Source organism: Erythrolamprus reginae, chromosome 3, assembly GCF_031021105.1.
Source record: "Erythrolamprus reginae isolate rEryReg1 chromosome 3, rEryReg1.hap1, whole genome shotgun sequence".
NCBI classification, from domain to species: Eukaryota; Metazoa; Chordata; class Lepidosauria; order Squamata; family Dipsadidae; genus Erythrolamprus; species Erythrolamprus reginae.
The window spans coordinates 258434021-258452058 of record NC_091952.1 but is presented as its reverse complement, the minus strand read 5'-3'; the positions used below and the strand labels follow the sequence as shown (position 1 = coordinate 258452058).

The following is an 18038-nucleotide window of genomic DNA, read 5'->3' as shown; positions in this document are numbered from 1 at the left end:
TGGCCGAAGGGCAAGGGAGGTGCTGCCACCCTGTGGCTCCATGCTGCTCTGCAACGCTCCCTCATAACAACATAGGGAACCTAAGAAGAGCCCTGCTGAATGGGGCCAAAGCCCATCGAGTCCAGCATTCTGTGTCCTCCAATGGCCCCCCAATTGTCCATGGGGATCTGGAGCAGAAAGAGGAGGCAAGACCCTCCCTTTCCCTCGACCCCCAACAAATGGGACCCAAGGGAACCCTGCCTGCGTCAACCAGCATAGAGGCGGCACATGGACATCCCTTTCAATCATCACCTATGACACACTTGGCCTCCATGAATCTGTCTCATCCTGCCTTGAAGCTCTCCAGGCTGACAGCTGTCACGGCCTCTTCTGGAAGGGAATCCCATCAACCCTCAATCACCCTCTGGGGGGAAGAGATATTTCCCTTGATTTGTCCTCACTTTCTCACCTGTGAGCTTTAGGGAGTGACCCCCTTGTCCTCGTAGGAGAGAGAAAAGGATTTTTCTCCACCCCCCTGTTCCCTCTTTTCCCCTCCCTCTCTTCCCAGCTGAGCCCCCTTCCTCTCTTGCCTTCCGAATGGAGTTGGACTCCACCAGTCTTCCAGTGGCCAAAGTCCTCTTCAGCCCTTCCACGGTGACCTCTGGTCACTTCGAATGTTGCCCACTCCTCTCCAGTGCTACATGCACATCAAGACCTTCCTGCAACTTGGAAGGCAAAGCTCACATTCACCAGAGGGGGAGGCACTTGGGCCATGCGTGGTGTTTTGCACACCTCCGAAGGTAAAAGGCGGCATCGCACAGGAGTCAAAGCACGGTGTGAACTTGGTTTCAAGAGCACACGGATTATCTGCCCAGAGCGAATCCATTTCCCACCCCGTTCTTTAAACCTGAGGTCCTTCTCTACCCGGAGGGTGGCCGGCCCACTCCCTCCCCCTTGGTCCATAGCCTTGGAATCCTCTGGGAGGGGTTTGGGGGCAGGGGGGCCGGCAGTGTTCCCACCACAGAGGGGCTGGCACTGATGGTGTTTTCTATTCGGGTGACGAAACGCCTGCAAGAAGCGAGGAAGCTTAGAGAGCGCCAGGGACCCCCCCCAACTCTGCAGATTTTGGCTTTGGCTTTGCAAATAGAGAACACTTTGCAGAGGGGGGGGTGACATCTCACAGCCCCAGCTCCCCCCCTTCTCTCCCTCCCCCCTGTGACCCAGCACCCAACGAGATTCCTTCTTTTTCAGGTATGGCATTCTGGTGGACCCCATCCAGGTCATCTCCTTGTTTCTGAAGGACCCCTACAGCTGGCCAGCTCCCTGCCTTATTATTGGTGAGTCGGCTTGGCCTCCGCCCTTTATGGGACCGTCTCCTGCCGCATCCCTCCAGGAGGTCAATAGGATCGCACACGGTTGGCCTTCACTAAGCAAGGCAGGTTGGCGGGGCTGCAGGGGAGGGCCTTCTATGTGGCTGCCCCAGCTCTATGGAAACAACTCCCCCTCCTCCCCGATGTCCTTACTGCTCCCACTGCTGGCCTTCGGAAAGGCTGCAAAGACCTGGCTTTGCTGGCAGGCCCTGGGGGGTGTATGTTGAGTGGACTGTTGTAGGTTTTATAACGGGGTTTTATTATCTTAATTTAATATTTGACTACCTTTATTTAATTAGATTTACAGGTCGCCCTTCTCGCAGACTCCTATATTGTATTTATATCGTATTGTATTTTTTATATTGTAAGCTGCCCTGAGTCCCATTCGGAGGGGGCGGCGTAGAAGTCGAAGTAATTATTATAATTATTCTTATAATTCTTCCCTCTCGGTGGGTTCTCACTGCCTCTGTATCGCTTGAACCCCTCAGACTTTGCTCGGGGGGGGGGGGATTCTGACATGAATGGAGAGGGTTACAGGGACCTTCCAGCAGAAAGGTTTAGTGGAGAGGGAAGCCTGAGGTCCTTGGGGGCACGTAGACCTATAGGCTGCTTCCCAGGGCTCCCCAGCCCTCTCTAAGTGGTTTGCAGAGTCAGTATATATTTCCCCCAACAATTGGGGTCCTCATTTTACTGACCTTGGAAGGACGGAAGGCTCAGTCCACCTGGAGCCAGTGGTCAGGCTCGATCTGCCAAACTGCTGGCATCCGGTGGTCAGCAGAAGTAGTCTGCAGTATTGCACTCTGACTGCTGCACCACCGAGCCAGGTGGCCCCACATTGACCGTGACTGAGTCCCACGTCCTTTTCCTTTTCAGCGGCCAACGGCTTCGCCCTGGTGGCTCTCCACGTCGAGAAGAAGCTTGCAGTGGTGAGCGGGGGTGAGGGGTGTGGGGGGGCCTCCTTTCGCAACAAGCCAAGCCAATGGGGGGGGGGGGCAGCCCGATTTCACTCAACAACAGTTTGACTAATGTCAACAACTGCTATCATTCACTTGACAACGATGGAAAGACACGTCATAAAATCGGGCAAAACTCACTTCACAGCCCTCTCACTTAGCAACACATTTTGGGATCAGCTGCGGCTGTAAGTGGAGGGCTACACCAGTGTCAGGGTTCCTACCGTTACGGATGAGGACGCTACACCAGTAGTAAAATTGGAGCTGCTGCGCGCAGCTTTGCATCTCTGGCACGCACGCATGGGGATGTAGGGCATCCTTGGCAACTTTTAAGATCTGTGGCCTTCAATCCACAAGTGTTAATGTCACCACGACTGGACATGCCTGATGCCACTTTTCCACATCTGACAGGCAGCTGCCCTCCAGGAAGTCCTTTAAAAAAATGATTGAAAACACAAAACACAAACAAAAAAGACATAAAAACAACAAAGTCAACAAGCTTCATATAAATCCGCCTTTGCATTTGTGTTGATACCATTTCCCCTCTTTTAAAATCATTTTAGCTCCTTTTTCTTTTCAGTCCAAGTTCCCCCCCATGCGTCATAATGTTCTCTTCCGGGTTGATTCTGTCATTCCAATGTCAGGTTGCATAATTTTGCACAATCCTAACATTTTTCTGATCATTTGGTGTGTTTTCTTTTTTCCAGTTATGCACAAAGTCTAATCTCGCCGCTGTTAATATATGTGCTATTAAATAAGAGTCAGGGAGTCCTGATTGGGCAGGATATCAACTAAGGCCGTGTCCCCCAAGCTTGGCCACTTGAAGATGTGTGGACACTGGCTGGGGAGTTCTGGGAGTCAAAGTCCAAATATCTTCAAGTGGCCAAGGCTGGGAAAGACTGAACTGAGGCCTTGACAGAGTCGCCATTTCCCGGTGGGGTCTGGGTTGCACTCAAGCCTTTGTTTGTGGGGTGGGGGCTTCCGATTAAGCCCCTCCCCTTTGTGACTTCAGGGCTCCCTATCGGAACGTAGTGGGACCCTCCTCCACACCTTCAACCTCCTGATGGTCTTGTGCTTCCCTGCCCTGGTGGTGCTGGCAGTCACCTCCATCACTCCAGGTGGGTGCCCTCCCTTCCTGTGACGGGGGTCTCGTGCGGACGGGCTGGATGGGGTGGGGGCATCCTGGGGCAGCCCTTCATGGACGGGGCGGCATTCTTTCCTAGTTTCCTGCCGGCATGGTCAGACTTCACAGCATAACAAGAGTTGGAAGGGACCTTGGAGATCATCTATTCCAATCCCCAATGAAGCAGGAGATGGCCTAGATCAAGAGGTCTTCAAACTTGACAGTTTTTAAGATGTGTGTGGACTTCCAACTCCCAGAATAGCTGGCTGGAGAATTCTGGGAGTTGAAGTCCAACAGGTTTTAAAGTTGCTAGGTTTGGTGGCCCTTGGACTAGACCAGGGGCAGGCAAAGTGGGCTCTTCTATGACCTGTGGACTTCAACTCCCAGAATTCCCGAGCTAGCATGATTGATCCAGGAATCCTGGGAGCTGAGGTCCACAAGTCCTAGAAGAGCCAACTTGGCCTGCCCCTGGATTAGACCATTCAGGACAAGTGGTTGTCCAACTTCTAGTAGCAGGCAGTTTCACTGATCAATTGTTCTCACTGTTAGGAAGTTTCTCCTTAGTTCTAAGTTTCTTCTCTCCTTGTTCAGCTTCCACTAGTGTTTATATCAGTGATGGCAAACCTATGGCGTGGGTGCCACAGGTGGCAAGTGGAGCCATATCTGCTGGCATGTGAGCCATTGCCCTACTTCAGCTCCAACGTCCCTGTGTGTGCCGGCCAGCTGATTTTTGGCACACACAGAGGCTCTGGAAGGGTGTTTTTGGTTTCCAGAGAGCCTCCAGGGGGATGGGGGAGGGCGTTGTTATTCTCCCCCAGATCCAGGGAAGCCTTTGGAGCCTGGGCCCACCGGAAGTTGGGGAACTGCCGTTTCCGGCCTCCAGGGGGTGGGGGAAGCTGTTTTCGCCCTCCCCAGGCACTGAATGACAGGTGTGGGCACTCGCGCATGTGCAATAGCGTGTGTGCATGCTCTTTCGGCCCCTGAGGAAATAAAGGTTCGCCATCACTGGTATATATTCTTCACCACGGCCATGAATTCTGTGGGGCCACCCCGTCCCACAGGGAAGCCTCTCACCCTCTTCTTCCCCACCTTCCTCCGCAGTCGGAGCCATCTTTGCCCTCTCGGTCCACACCATCTTCTTCCTCAAGCTCTTCTCCTTCCGGGACGTCAACAAGTGGTGTCGGGAGAGGAGGACTGCGAAAGCCGCCCAAGGAGGCACAGGTGAGCGCAGGGGGCGGCTCCTCTGGTCATCTCTGGCTCCCCCAGCCTCCCCCCCCCCTGTTTGTGATGATGTCCAGGGGAAGGAAGGGGGAAGAGCTTGCTTGGGGCTCCCTGGGGGGCATAGCAAGGGGGTCTCTAACAGGATCAGGGGGTTGTGACCACTGACTCTTTCTCTCGTCCAGCTTCAGGGCCACAGAAGGCCAACGGGAACGCCAGCCCACAAGAGGTGACCTATCCCGACAACCTGACTTACAGAGGTGAGCAGAGCAGGGGCAGGAACTGAGCGGGGGGCTCTGGGGGTGGGCCATCGGGGGGTCATCCACCCCACTCCGATTAATAAGTAAAGACCGATACCCCCCCACCCGCCATGGGTCATTCTTTGGACCGAGAGTAGACTTTCACTCAATCAGAATAGAGCTGGAAGGGACCTTAGAGGTCTTCTAGTCCAGCTGGCAGGAGACCCTATGCCCGTGATGGCACATGGAGCCATGTCAGGGGGCACATAAGAACCTAGGAAGAGCCCTGCTGAATGGGGCCAAAGCCCATCGAGTCCAGCATTCTGTGTCCCACAGTGGCCCCCCAATTGTCCAGGGGGATCTTGAGCAGGAAGAGAAGGCAAGACCCTCCCCTTCCCTGGACCCCCAACAAATGGGACCCAAGGGAACCCTGCCTGCGTCAACCAACATAGAGGCGGCACATGGACATCCATTGCAATAACCACCCATGATACATCTTCCATGAATCTGTCTCATCCTGCCTTGAGGCTCTCCAGGCTGACAGCTGTCACGGCCTCTTCTGGAAGGGAATCCCATCAACCAAGGACCCTCTGGGTGAAGAAATATTTCCCTTGATTTGTCCTCACTTTCTCACCTGTGAGCTTTAGGGAGTGGCCCCCTCGTCCTAGGATTGTGGGATAGAGAAGAGAATTTTTCTCTATCCACCTTTTCTGTCCCCTGCAGGATTTTATACCCTTCGATCAAGGCACGTGAGGGGTTTCCCTATGTCAGCTCCAGCGCGCATGCATGTGCTAAAGAGCTGATTGTTCAGCCTTGGGAACAGCTGTTCTGACCTCTGGAGGCTTTAAGGAAGCTTCCCTGAAGCCCCAGAGGCAAACCCCCCCCCCCCACAGAAATTCAGAAAAATGCCCTTCCGGTTTGCCCCTTGTGCTGTTTTTTGCCCCCTGGGGCTTTGGGAAGCTTCCATGAATCCCCCTCCGGAGGGCAAAAAACAGCACAACAGGCAAACAGGAAGGGCATTTTCCAAACCTCTGGTTCGTCTGGGCATTTTTTTAACCTAGAAATTGCCGGATTGGGATCCCCTTCCTCGCTGGGCCAACACTGTTTGGATCCCAGAGAAGACCCCCCCCATGCCCCCCCCTCTGTGGTTGCAAAATGTCAGGCCGGCAAGAAGGCGAAGCAAGGCTAGCAGGAGGGTGACCATGCCCCCCAGTGTTTCTGCCCACGTGGCCCATGCTCCCCCCCTCCCCCTCCCCCCCTTCGCTTTCATCTCCCAATGAGGATCTTGCCCCCCCCATCTCTCCTGCCCCCCGCAGGCCTGTACTACTTCCTGCTGGCCCCAACGCTGTGCTACGAGCTGAACTTCCCGCGTTCCCCTCGGATCCGGAAGCGCTTCCTTCTGCGGAGGCTCTTCGAGATGGTGAGCCTCCTTTGGGGAAGGGGGGGCAGGGGGCTTAGGAGGAGGGGAGGGAGGCCTGCCTGAGTACAGCTACGTCCTTGATTTATAACCGTGTGTTTACTGGCTGTTCAAAGTTACAACGGGACTGAAAACGCGACCTGTGACCATTTGCGCCTTTAATGACTGTTGTGTCTCCTCCTGTTCAATGTGGGGATTTTTCAGATTCTGATTCAGAAAGTGGTTAGGAATTAGTGGTAGGGCCTGATGTAGAGGCAGAAGGAGAAGTGGGAGACCAACCACAGGACGTTTCTATGGGTTCAGATTCAAGTGAAGGAGAAGCAGGTGCTGGATGGGTAAATCCTTGTTTCAGACGCTTGCAGAGGCGAAGAGAACAGGTGTCAGGGAAGAAATATTAAGGAGAGGAACGGGTTAATCAATTAAGTAATCAATTCGTCACATCCGGGTGTCAGCGGGAGAGAAGATTTGTCAATCTGCAGTTAAGAAATGTGGAGGTTTTTTCAAGCAGCTCCGAATGTAAGCTATGCCTCGTGTGCTTTTAATTGCAGTTTTTATGACTCTGGGCTAACTCTGACTAGCCATAAATCTTAGAATGACTTGTGGAATGATTTTGATGTTGCCTTGCATACCGAAGTTGAAGATAAGAGATTAGCACTGCCTGCTGAGATGATTCAGTGTGGAACAAAGGAAAGAAAAATAACGATGATGTTGTGTTTTATGAATATACGCATTTAGTAATCCTTTATTACAGTTATCAGTGGCCTTAGCCGGAGACCAGAACAATGACCATTGCAGCATCCCTGATCAAAATCCAGACATTTGGAAACTGACCCGTATTTATGATGCTCGCAGTGTCCTGGGGTTAATTTGATGATCTTTGTGACGAGCAGTGGGGGAAAGAGCCCAGATTCACTTACTGACTTAAGGGCAACGATTCCCTTAAAATGGTCGCAAAGTGGAGCAGAGGTCACTTAGCAACGGAAATTTGGGGCTAAACTCTGGCCGTACATCAAGGACTCTGTCCTGATAGGCTGGCGGGAGGCCACCTGTCCCCTTCACCGCAGGAAGCTCAGTTTAGACGAGTTGGACACTAGATGCGCCTCGATCACCAGTGGCTCTCAACCTTTCTAATGCTGCGACCCTTTAATAGAGTTCCTCCTGTTGTGGTGACCCCCAGCCATAAGCCCAGCGCCCATTCTCCCAACAGAGCTTGAAGCTGGTTGGCAGGGAGGTCAGAGGAAACACCCCCTCTGTCAACGCCTGATTGGTCGGATGGAGAAAATGCGTTCCAAGGCGCCAGAATAGGAGCTTTGGTTCCTGACACCAGGGGGACTTTGTGTTGTCCCATGAAGGTCTTAGGCGACCCCTGGGAAACGGTCCTTCGACCCCCAAAGGGCTCCCGACCCCCAGGTTGAGAACCACTGCAGTGACCCCCAGTCGAGGCCGGAGGGGATTTCAGCCGGGCCCTTCTGCAGCCAGAGCACGGAGGGCAGCTTCAGGGAGGTCCGGCCCACGGTCTCTGTGGAAATGGTCCGGTGCTACGGAACCTGCAAAGCTGGAACGTTATAGAGATTCCCCAGGAGTGGTTGGGCTGGAGCAGGGCCTGCTTGGCTGCTTATACACTCCCCCTGGCTTTCCCCCTCCTCCTCTTCCTTGATTGATGCCCCCTCCCCCTTCTGACGAGTAGGACGTGAGTGTGGTGCGATTGTGTAGCTTGCCTGTTTTTTAATGGTAGCGGCTTTCTTAACTTGGTCTTTTAACATTAGATTTTTATTGTATTGCTATTGTTGTGAGCCGCTCCGAGTCCTCAGAGAGGGGCGGCATACAAATCTAATAACTACTACTACTACTACTACTTCTTCCTCTTCTTCTTCTTCCTCCTCCTCCTCCTTCTCATCCTCCTCCTTATTATTTTATCCGATTTGTCTGCCGCCCCTCTCCAAAGATTTGTGGCCGCTCACAACATAACAACAGTACAATGCATTACAAATCTAATATAAACATTTAAAAAGTCAATTAACAAACCATTGATATAAAATAATCAATATCATAAAACCCTTTTCTATTCCTGCAGCTCTTCTTCCTGCAGCTGCTGGTGGGGCTGATTCAGCAGGTAAGTGGGGTGGTTGTGGGCCCTGTGGCACGTTGGCCTCTTGCACTTAAGAGAGACGTGGGTCTGTAATTTTCTGTACCCCTGATGGGCCAGGCTCTCCGAGGGCTGGGATTTCTCTGCCCCTGGGGAGATGGGGCCCCATTGTCTCCTGCCCAAGGGTGGGCCGGAGTCTGGGGCTGGCTAGGCCTGGGCAGGGTGACCCATAACTCAGCCTGTCTCTGCCCTTCCTCTTCTAGTGGATGGTGCCCACAATCCAGAACTCCATGAAGCCCTTCCGGGTAAGCTCCGCTCTTCTTCCCCCACCTCTGAAGGGGGGTCCTGGGGGAGGCCCAGAGAACCGGAAGCCGCTTCCGTGTGGATGAGAGGAGGACAGGGGCAGCTCAGGGGGGAAACGAGAGCTTCTTGCCCCTCTCTCAGCTTGGTGGTTGTCTTGCAGGTGTTTCCATGCGCCAGAGTAGGGAACCTCCGCCCATGAAGGATATGCATGGCCTTAATGATTAATAATAATTTATTAGATCTGGATGCCGACCCTCTCAACAACAATAAAACAGTACAGAAACAAATCTAATAATTAAAACTGTAGCTAAAACCCATTTTCTTAAAACCAACCGATACTACACAAACCTACCCACTCATAACTTTAGTGGTCAGAAAAGGGGATGCATTAGCTGCCCCTATGCCTGATGACATAGATAGGTCTTCGAGCTCTTGCAAAAGGCGAGGAGAGTGGGAGCGGTTCGAATCTCCGGGGGGAGTTGGTTCCAGAGGGTCGGGGCCGCCACAGAGAAGACTCTTCCCCTGGGTCCCACCAGACGACATTGTTTGGTCGACGGGACCCGGAGAAGATCCACTCTGTGGGACCTAACCGGTCGCTGGGATTCGTGCGGCAGAAGGGGGTCCGGAGGTATTCTGGTCCAATGCCATGTAGGGCTTTATCACCAACACTTTGAATTGTGTCCGGAAACTGATCAGCAACCAGTGCAGGCCGTGTAGTGTTGAAAAACTATTTATTGTGGGTTTTAAATTTTATGGGTTTCTAAAAATTGTTCTCTTTCTGGATATTTTCATATTAATATTGTATGCATTGTTTTTGTTAGCTGTGAGCTGCCCAGAATCCTTAGGGAGTTGAGCAGCATACAAATTGAACTAATAGTAAATGCATAATAAATAACCACCACCTGTGCTAGAATTGCAAACCTCCTTCCCTTCTAGCCCAGAGGACGTTTCTAATTGGGTAATAAAATATCGGCAAGAAAACAACCAAGAGTTCAAGAAGATCAACAAAAAGGCCACAAAATACCCCCCCCCACCCCCCCTCAACACCCAGGAGATGAGCCTGGGCTAACTCCAAGACTAAGACGGGGCCACTGGTCAAGACGTAAACAGTGCCCAATTCAAGCCCACAGGAAACAGCCCAACCCAGCCACTAGAATAGGAACAAGAGTTGGAAGGGAGCTTGGAGGTCTTCTAGTCCAACCCCCTGCTCAAGCAGGGTCCCTAGGCCACTCCAGGCTAATGGCTGTGTCCAGTTTCTCCTTAAAAATCTCCAGTGTGGGAGCAGCCACAAATCCTGGAGGTCAATTCCAGGCCTGTGGACTTCAGCTGCCTGGAATGTTCAGCCATTGCCTTCTGTTAAGGAGGGTGCAGAGTGACCTCTGAGTGGTCAAAGTTACAATTACACAGAGGAAACATGGAGGCCTAGCAATGTCCAGCTGACAGCCCAGAGATACAAGTAATAGGCTCAGTAATACAATCCAGATACATTAAAGTGTATAAAGTATTATTTACTTTGACAAATATCTTGGTCAAGAACAGTCCTACAGTCAAATCAGTCAATGCATACACAAAACTATAGGTCTTTCTTGTCCAGCTTACAAATACATAAACCATCCTTTGGACACACAGTTCTTACTACAGCAGACAAACTAGCAGAGAAATAGCTGAGAGAAGGAATCAAGCTTCTGGCTCCCTCTAGTGGCCATCCGTAACAGTAGCTCTTAAGGCAATAGTGTTCCAATACATGTAAGCATACATTGTTGGTTTATTTTATATACAGTGATCCCTCGATTAGTGCGGGGGTTACGTTCCAAGACCTCCCGCACTAATCGATTTTCTGCAGTATAGTGGTGCGGAAGTAAAAACACACCATCTGCGCATGCGCGCCCTTTTTCCATGGCTGCACATGCGCAGATGGTGGAGCCGGGGAGCGACGAAAGTGCGGAGGCTGGCAATGGTTGTTTTTAATGTCGGCCACCCACCCAGCGCCTCCAGCCTCCTCGCCGCTACCCCCCCCGTCCGCCCGATTCGCCCCTCTCACCGGCTTTCTTGGGGCACGAGTCCTCTTGCAGCAGCGCTGGCGGCAACAGCTTCTCGGCGTTTAGAATGCCCGCCTCCTTCCCTCCTTCCTTCCCTCCCTCCTTCCCTCCCTCCCTCCTTCCCTCCCTCCTTCCTTCCCTCCCTCCCTCCCTCCTTCCTTCCCTCCCTCCCTCCTTCCTTCCCTCCCTCCTTCCTTCCCTCCCTCCTTCCCTCCCTCCTTCCTTCCTTCCCTCCCTCCTTCCTTCCCTCCTTCCTTCCTTCCGTAAAAAGCACTTAAACAATGACAGAATAAAAAACCCCAGCCCTCACCTGTGTTTGAATTTCATTCACTCAGTCATTCATTCATTCTTCTGTATGCCACTCATTCCCAACACTTTCAACCCACAAATTACCATTTCCCATCCCCTTAATTACTGTACTGTACAGTACCTCTACCTCTACCTGTACTGTACACATTGAATAAGACACTTAGTCATCCTGATAGTTAGAAATGATAACAATATTTATTTACATTTTTACATCATCATCATCATTTACGTCATCGGGCGGGAAAAACCGTGGTGTAGAAAAAAAAACGCGGACTATTTTTAAATGTATTATTTTTTGAAAAACCGTGGTATAGCGTTTCGCACTAATCGAGGGGTCACTGTATTGCCAAACCCAGCTAGTTGTGCACACAGTACTAACACCTTCCTTGCTGGTTAGGAAATTGTGGGTTGTTGAAGTTCACGTTTGTGAAAACTTGAGAAGACTCAGGGCTCCAATATTGCTCCTGTTGGGGGTCTCCTTGAGTGGTTGGGGGAGATGGGGGCAGCTGCCTTGGGGAAGGAGAAGACTGAACCCAGTCTTGGCTTGCAGGACATGGACTACTCCAGGATCATAGAGCGTCTCCTGAAACTCGCCGTAAGTACCGCATTGGGCTGGCTGGGAATCCCGGGGGCTGCGGTCTCGATTTTGGAGGCAGGAGAAGGAGGCCCCGCTGGGGTATGGGGCAGTGGTGCACAAGCAGGGTCTGCTTCTGTAAGGTAAGGGGGCCTCCTCTCCAAAGGTGGCCACAGAACGCTGACTGAGGAATTCTGGGAGCTGGAGTCCACAAGCCTCAAGGCAGCCCTGCTGCAGACCCCGTGATGGGCCTTCTTTGGTCTCGTGTCTCCGCAGGTTCCCAATCACTTGATCTGGCTCATCTTCTTCTACTGGTTCTTCCACTCCAGCTTGAACTTCATAGCCGAGATCTTGCAGTTTGGTGACCGAGAGTTTTACCGGGATTGGTGGTGAGTTGGCTGCATATGTGTTTATGAAGGAGCATCAATGACTTCTGGTGGCAAGCTGTTCCACTGGTTCATTGTCCCCACTGTTAGGAAGTATCACCTGAATTCCAGGTTGTTTCTCTCTCTGGTTATTTTCCATCCGTTGCTTCTTGTCCTGCCTTCTGGTGCTTTGGAAAATAGATTGACCCCATGTCCTCTTTGGGGCAGGCCCTCAAATACTGGAAGGCTGCTCTCCTGTCATCCCTGGTCCTTCTTTTCTCTAGGACACAGGCCCAATTCCTGCAAATGTTCTTCATATGTTTTTAGTCAGTCAGTCAGTCAGACTGGAGCTTAAAGGGACCTTGGAGGTCTTCTATATCTACCTACCTACCTACCTACAGTATCTATTTTCTATCTATCTATCTATCTATCTATCTATCTATCTATCTATCTATCTATCTATCTATCGTATCTATCTATCTATCTATCTATCTATCTATCTATCTATTTACAGTATCTATCTATCTATCTATCTATCTATCTATCTATCTATCTATCTATTTACAGTATCTATCTATCTATCTATCTATCTATCTATATCTGTCTATCTATCTATTTACAGTATCTATCTATCTATCTATCTATCTATCTATCTATCTATCTATCTATCTATCTACAGTATCTATCTATCTATCTATCTATCTATCTATCTACAGTATCTATCTATCTATCTATCTATCTATCTACAGTATCTATCTATCTATCTATCTATCTATCTATCTATCTATCTATCTATCTATCTATCTATCTATCTATCTATCTATCTATCTACAGTATCTATCTATCTATCTATCTATCTATCTATCTATCTATCTATCTATCTATCTATCTATCTATCTATCTATCTATTTACAGTATCTATCTATCTATCTATCTATCTATCTATCTATCTATCTATCTATCTATCTATCTATCTATCTACAGTATCTATCTATCTATCTATCTATCTATCTATCTATCTATATCTGTCTATCTATCTATTTACAGTATCTATCTACCTACCTACCTACCTACCTACCTACCTATCTCTTCTGTCCATCCATCCATTGAGATTTATAAGCTGCCCAACTCCTTCTGGATTCTAGTCCCCCTCTCCTGCTCAAGCAAGAGACCTTAGACCATTTCTGGACAATTGACTGTCTAGTGTAATCTTTAAACCCTCTAGTGATGAAGCACCCACAACCTCTGGTGGCAAGCTGTTCCACTGGTTAATTGTTCCCACTGTCAGGAAACTTCTCCTTAATTCCAGGTTGCTTTTCTCCTTGATTAGTTTCCACCCATTGCTTCTTCTCCTGCCTCCTTGTCTTGCTTTCTGGGGGTAGTTTCAACTATTTCCTCCCCCCCACCACCTGTGTCCCGCTCAGTTGCACCCAAAAACTGCGTAGACCAGCGTTGTCTTGGAGAGCAAGAGAGACCACCAGAAGGGAGGGGAGGGGTCTTGTTGGAAGTCCAGAAGGGAGGAGGGGGAAACACCCCCCCCCCCGAAGGGCCCTTTCTGATCTCGCTGCTCTTTGGCAGGAATGCGGAGTCAGTGACGTACTTCTGGCAGAACTGGAACATCCCGGTCCACAAGTGGTGCCTCAGGTAGGAGACGTCGGTAGCACCGGCAGTCCTTGACGTACGACCGTTGGTTCTAGTGACTGAAGTTAACACTGACCAAGTTTTCACACTTTACGACCGTTGCAGGGAGAATGGGCGCTAGACTTATGGTTGGGGGTCACCACAACATGAGGAACTGTACTAAGGGGTCACGGCATTAGAAAGATTGAGAACCACTGCATTAAACCATCATTTGAACATACAGTTCTACAGCATAGTCACACAGACAAACCACAAATAGCAGAGAGTAATGAGAGAGAGGAAGAGAGAGAGAGAGGGGGGCGCTTCTGGCTCCCTCTTGTGGCTAACTGCAACATTAACTCTTAAAGCTATAGTGTTATAATTCATTTAAACATCCACTGATCGTTATGTACCTAGTACTAACAGACACCCAGTTATGTAGCTAGTACTAACAGACACCGTCCTCGGATCTTCTCTAGGGCAGGGGTCTCCAAGCGTGACACCTTTTAAGCCAAAGCTGGCTGGGGAATTCTGGGAGTTGAAGTCCGCCAGGTGTAAAGTGGCCCAGGGTTGGAGCCCCCTGCCCAGCTGACCCTTCCTATGGCCCAGCAGGCAGGGCTTCCCTGGGTGACGCCCGAGTCCTCCTACTGCCCGGGTGCCTTTGAGGTCATAACGGGGAGGGCCTGGGTGATGCCCCTCGCTCCTCTTGCCTCTTCCTTTTGAGGGTGGGCTCCCTCTTGACCCTGTGCATTTCCCCAGGCATTTCTACAAGCCCATGATCAAGAAGGGGACTCGGAAGTGGACGGGCCAGGTGGCCGTCTTCCTCGCCTCTGCTTTCTTCCACGAGGTCAGTCTGGCTCTCTTCTCACTTGCACAGACACAATCTGGGATTTAAAAGTCAGGACTCGAGGGGCCTCCAGTGGGTTCCTTGGAGATGTTTCGTGACCCAAAGAAAGTAACACCCCCCAGTGTCAGCGATCAGCACTAGTGAGCTTCCCTAGTGGTTGGGCCTTTGGTTGGATGGTGTACCGTCGAGATCCAGCCATAAATGACATGTATGGTTCTTCTGCAGAATAGAATAGAGAATAGAGTAGAATAGAGTAGAATAGAATAGCTTAATTGACCAAGTGTGATTGGACACACAAGGAATTTGTCTTTGGTGCAAATGCTCTCAGGGTACATAAAAGAAAAAGAGACATTTGTCAAGAATCACGAGATACAACACTTAATGATTGTCATAGGGGTCAAATAAGCAATCAGGAAAAATCAATATTAATAAAAATCTTAGGATAAGTTAGGACAAGTTACAGTCCTACAGTCCTAAGTGGGAGGAAAAGGATGATAGGAATGATGAGAAAAAAATAGTAGTAATACAAGTGCAGACTTAGTAAATAGTTTGACAGTGTCGAGGGAATTATTTGTTTAGCAGAGTGATGGCGTTTGGGGAAAAACTGCCCTTGTGTCTAGTTGTCTTGGTGTGCAGGGCTCTGTAGCGACGTTTTGAGGGGAGGAGTTGAACCGTTTTATGTCCAGGATGCGAGGGGTCAGTAAATATTTTCACTGCCCTCTGTTTGACTCGTGCAGTCTACAGGTCCTCAATGGGAGGCAGGTGGGCAGCCATTGTTTTTTCTGCAGTTCTGATTCTACTCTGTAGTCTGTGTCGGTCCTGTTGGGTTGCAGCACTAAACCAGACAGTGATAGAGGTGCAGAGTTGAATGGAATCCAATTGAATTGAATTGAATATGGATTAGATAGAGAGAGAGAGAGAGAGAATATTAATTAGTGTCATGAAACGTTTGCAAGGAAACGGCCAAACTGACAGAGTGCCAAGGATCCCACAGTCCTCCTCCCTCCCCTCCCTCCCTCCCTCCCTCCTTTCCATCAGGATCTTTTAAGTAAGAGCCTCGTTTTGGTGGGTGCTGTGGGTGGGTGTCCCCCTTTTCCTGGGCTCCTCCGTCCGCGTCTCTTGAGTGACCGGGCTGGTGGAAGTGACCGCCCTCCCTTCGCTGGCTTGGGTTCTCTTGGTGGGCTGATCTCCCCCCTTCTCTTCGTCCCTGGCAGTACCTGGTGAGCGTCCCCTTGAAGATGTTCCGGCTGTGGGCGTTCATGGGCATGATGGCTCAGGTGAGATCAGGGGGCCCTGGAGGGTGGGGGTCTTCTCCCAGGCGGAGGTCCCCAACCCTTGGCAGCCTTTAAGCCTGGCAGACTGGCTGGGGGAATTCTGGGAGTTTGAAGCCCACCAGGCTTAAAAGTTGCCAAGGGTTGGAGACCCCTGCTTTGGACAACCCTCAGGGCTGCTACCTCCCACCCCCAGCCCATCCGTGGCCTCGGTGAAGGGCTGCAAAATTTTTTACTACCACACTGTGCATGTGGCTTATTTTGTGGGTGTGGCTTGCTGGCCATGTGACCAGGTGGGCGTGGCTTGACAATCATGGGATGGGTGGGGATGGCTTGTAGGTCACGTTAAAGGTGGCCAACTTTTTTTAAAATACTAAATTAATTTAAAAAAAACAAATGCACACTACACAAAAACAGCAGAGAGTGATATGTGCTCCTGCCACCCAGCATCATTCATTCTATCCCTCCACCAAATGAGGGGGTCCTGACTTATAATACTTTAAACCATTTGCAAAATATAGAGGGATTCCAATGTAGTCGAATTCCACTGACCCTAAAACCTCTAAAAGTGGCCACCTTGAGGCCACTCAGGTCAAGGGTTTGGGTGAGGGTGCCTGGCCTCTCCTGGAAGAGATACAATCTCCCTCTCTATTTACTATCACTGAACACCCCAAATATACTATTTAATTCAATGTATCTATGCCCTATGTGTACATACACATTACACACAGGCACACCAAAACAGACATTATCTACTATATAAAGTGTATGTACACACACACACACTTGCAGGTCTTCTAAAATGACACACATTCAACCTCATTTAGTGCGATAGGAAAAACGCACTCGGAGCCCAGACGGAGAAAAAAGAAAAAAAAATGAAACATTTTTTACTGGTTCTGTGTCTCTGACCGTCCCTGTAGGGGCCCAGCCCTGCTCCCACCCCTCTTTTAAGCTCCTCCCTCCCTTCCGGTCCCCAGGTGCCCCTGGCCTGGTTCGTGAGCCGCTTCCTGCGGGGCAACTACGGGAACGCAGCGGTGTGGATCTCCTTGATCATCGGGCAGCCTATCGCCGTCCTCATGTACGTCCACGACTACTACGTGCTGAACTATGAAGGGAGCCAGTGAGAGAGAGAGAGGGAGACTCCACTGGCCCAGAACTGCCTTTTCCGTCCTGCCTGCCTCCCCCCTCCTCCTGAGGGTCAGCAGGGGTGGGGGGGGGGCCTGGTCCCCCTCCGGCCTTTTCTGCTGCCTCCTCCTGTTGAGGGCACCAGCCCAGGCAATGACGCCGATTCTCACGGGTGTGTTAGCAGCCTCGCGTGTGTGTGTTACCTTGTCTTTGTGTGTGTGCGTGTGTGTGTGTGAGATGGCTGCCTCTCCGGTACTCTCGAGCCCGCGAATATACTGGACCGATGCAATAATAACAACCTTCCTGGTGCCCCAGTTCTTAGCTGGTCCCCCTGCAGGACCTGACCCCCTCGAGCCGTTGCCTTCCACCCCCCGTGCAATAGAAACGGAGGACTGATGCCACCCGTGCCTGGCAGGGCCAGAGGGGAGCCAGGCCGGAGGGAACGGCCTCCCTGGCACTTTAAAAAGGACTCAGGTTTATTCGGGGGTGGGGTGGGGGGCGTCACCAGTCCCATCAGCGGATGAGAGCAGCCCCCTCCCCTCCCTCTCCCCTCACGGGCCTGGGGCTCCAAGGCTCACCCAGCCTCCTGCCTTCCCCTGGAACTGGGCGGTCAGCCTCCTCTTGGGGTGGTCCACTTCTTTGCACCCCTGGCCCTCTGTCCTGAGCTCTGCACAGCCACGGGGCTCTTTGGGGTTGGGGTCCCCGGGATTTGCGTCCAGGAGGGTGGCAGGAGCCACTTCCGATTCCTGGCGTGTGGTCTACGCCTCCGTGGGGTTTTTTTTGTCGACCCGGCAACTTTTTAAGAGTTTGCAGAATGTACCTGCCCAAGTGATTAAAGCATATTTTCAAAAGGTTTCTTGTCCTTGCGTGGTGGTGGCAGTGTGGGGAGACCCTCCCCAGGGAAACCTGCCAGAGGGGGGGCCCTGGGGAGGGGGAGAGCCGGTTCTGGCGAAGGGCTCTGGGTCAGCCAACCTCAGGGTGAAGCCAGGGGCATTGACAGAAGAACCTAGGAAGAGCCACACTGAATCAGGCCAAAGCCCATCGAGTCCAGCATAATAATAATATGAATGCTACAATACTTCTCAACTGGGGCAACTTGAAGATGGATGGACTTCAACTCCCAGAATTCCCACCTATGAAAGCCCCCCCCCCCCCTCCATGGCCCAGCTACACCAGGAAGAGAACAGAATAAGAGAG

The 18038-nt window shown here is 51.1% G+C and overlaps 1 protein-coding gene across 2 annotated transcripts in view; it reads left to right on the top strand.

The window, feature by feature from the left end:
* The window catches only part of DGAT1 (diacylglycerol O-acyltransferase 1), a 33496-nt gene extending 15804 nt beyond the window's left edge, over positions 1–17692 (top strand). For both annotated transcript variants that reach the window (XM_070748437.1, XM_070748436.1), the window contains 14 exons: positions 1231–1316; positions 2223–2275; positions 3315–3420; positions 4527–4646; positions 4829–4903; positions 6199–6302; positions 8374–8412; positions 8649–8690; positions 11587–11631; positions 11887–11999; positions 13554–13619; positions 14355–14442; positions 15657–15719; positions 16694–17692. In XM_070748437.1, the coding sequence (XP_070604538.1) occupies positions 1231–1316; positions 2223–2275; positions 3315–3420; positions 4527–4646; positions 4829–4903; positions 6199–6302; positions 8374–8412; positions 8649–8690; positions 11587–11631; positions 11887–11999; positions 13554–13619; positions 14355–14442; positions 15657–15719; positions 16694–16840 (1147 nt within the window). In that variant the 3' untranslated portion in view covers positions 16841–17692. The remainder of the gene's footprint in view (positions 1–1230; positions 1317–2222; positions 2276–3314; positions 3421–4526; positions 4647–4828; positions 4904–6198; positions 6303–8373; positions 8413–8648; positions 8691–11586; positions 11632–11886; positions 12000–13553; positions 13620–14354; positions 14443–15656; positions 15720–16693) is intronic.
* Positions 17693–18038: the final 346 nt, after the last annotated feature.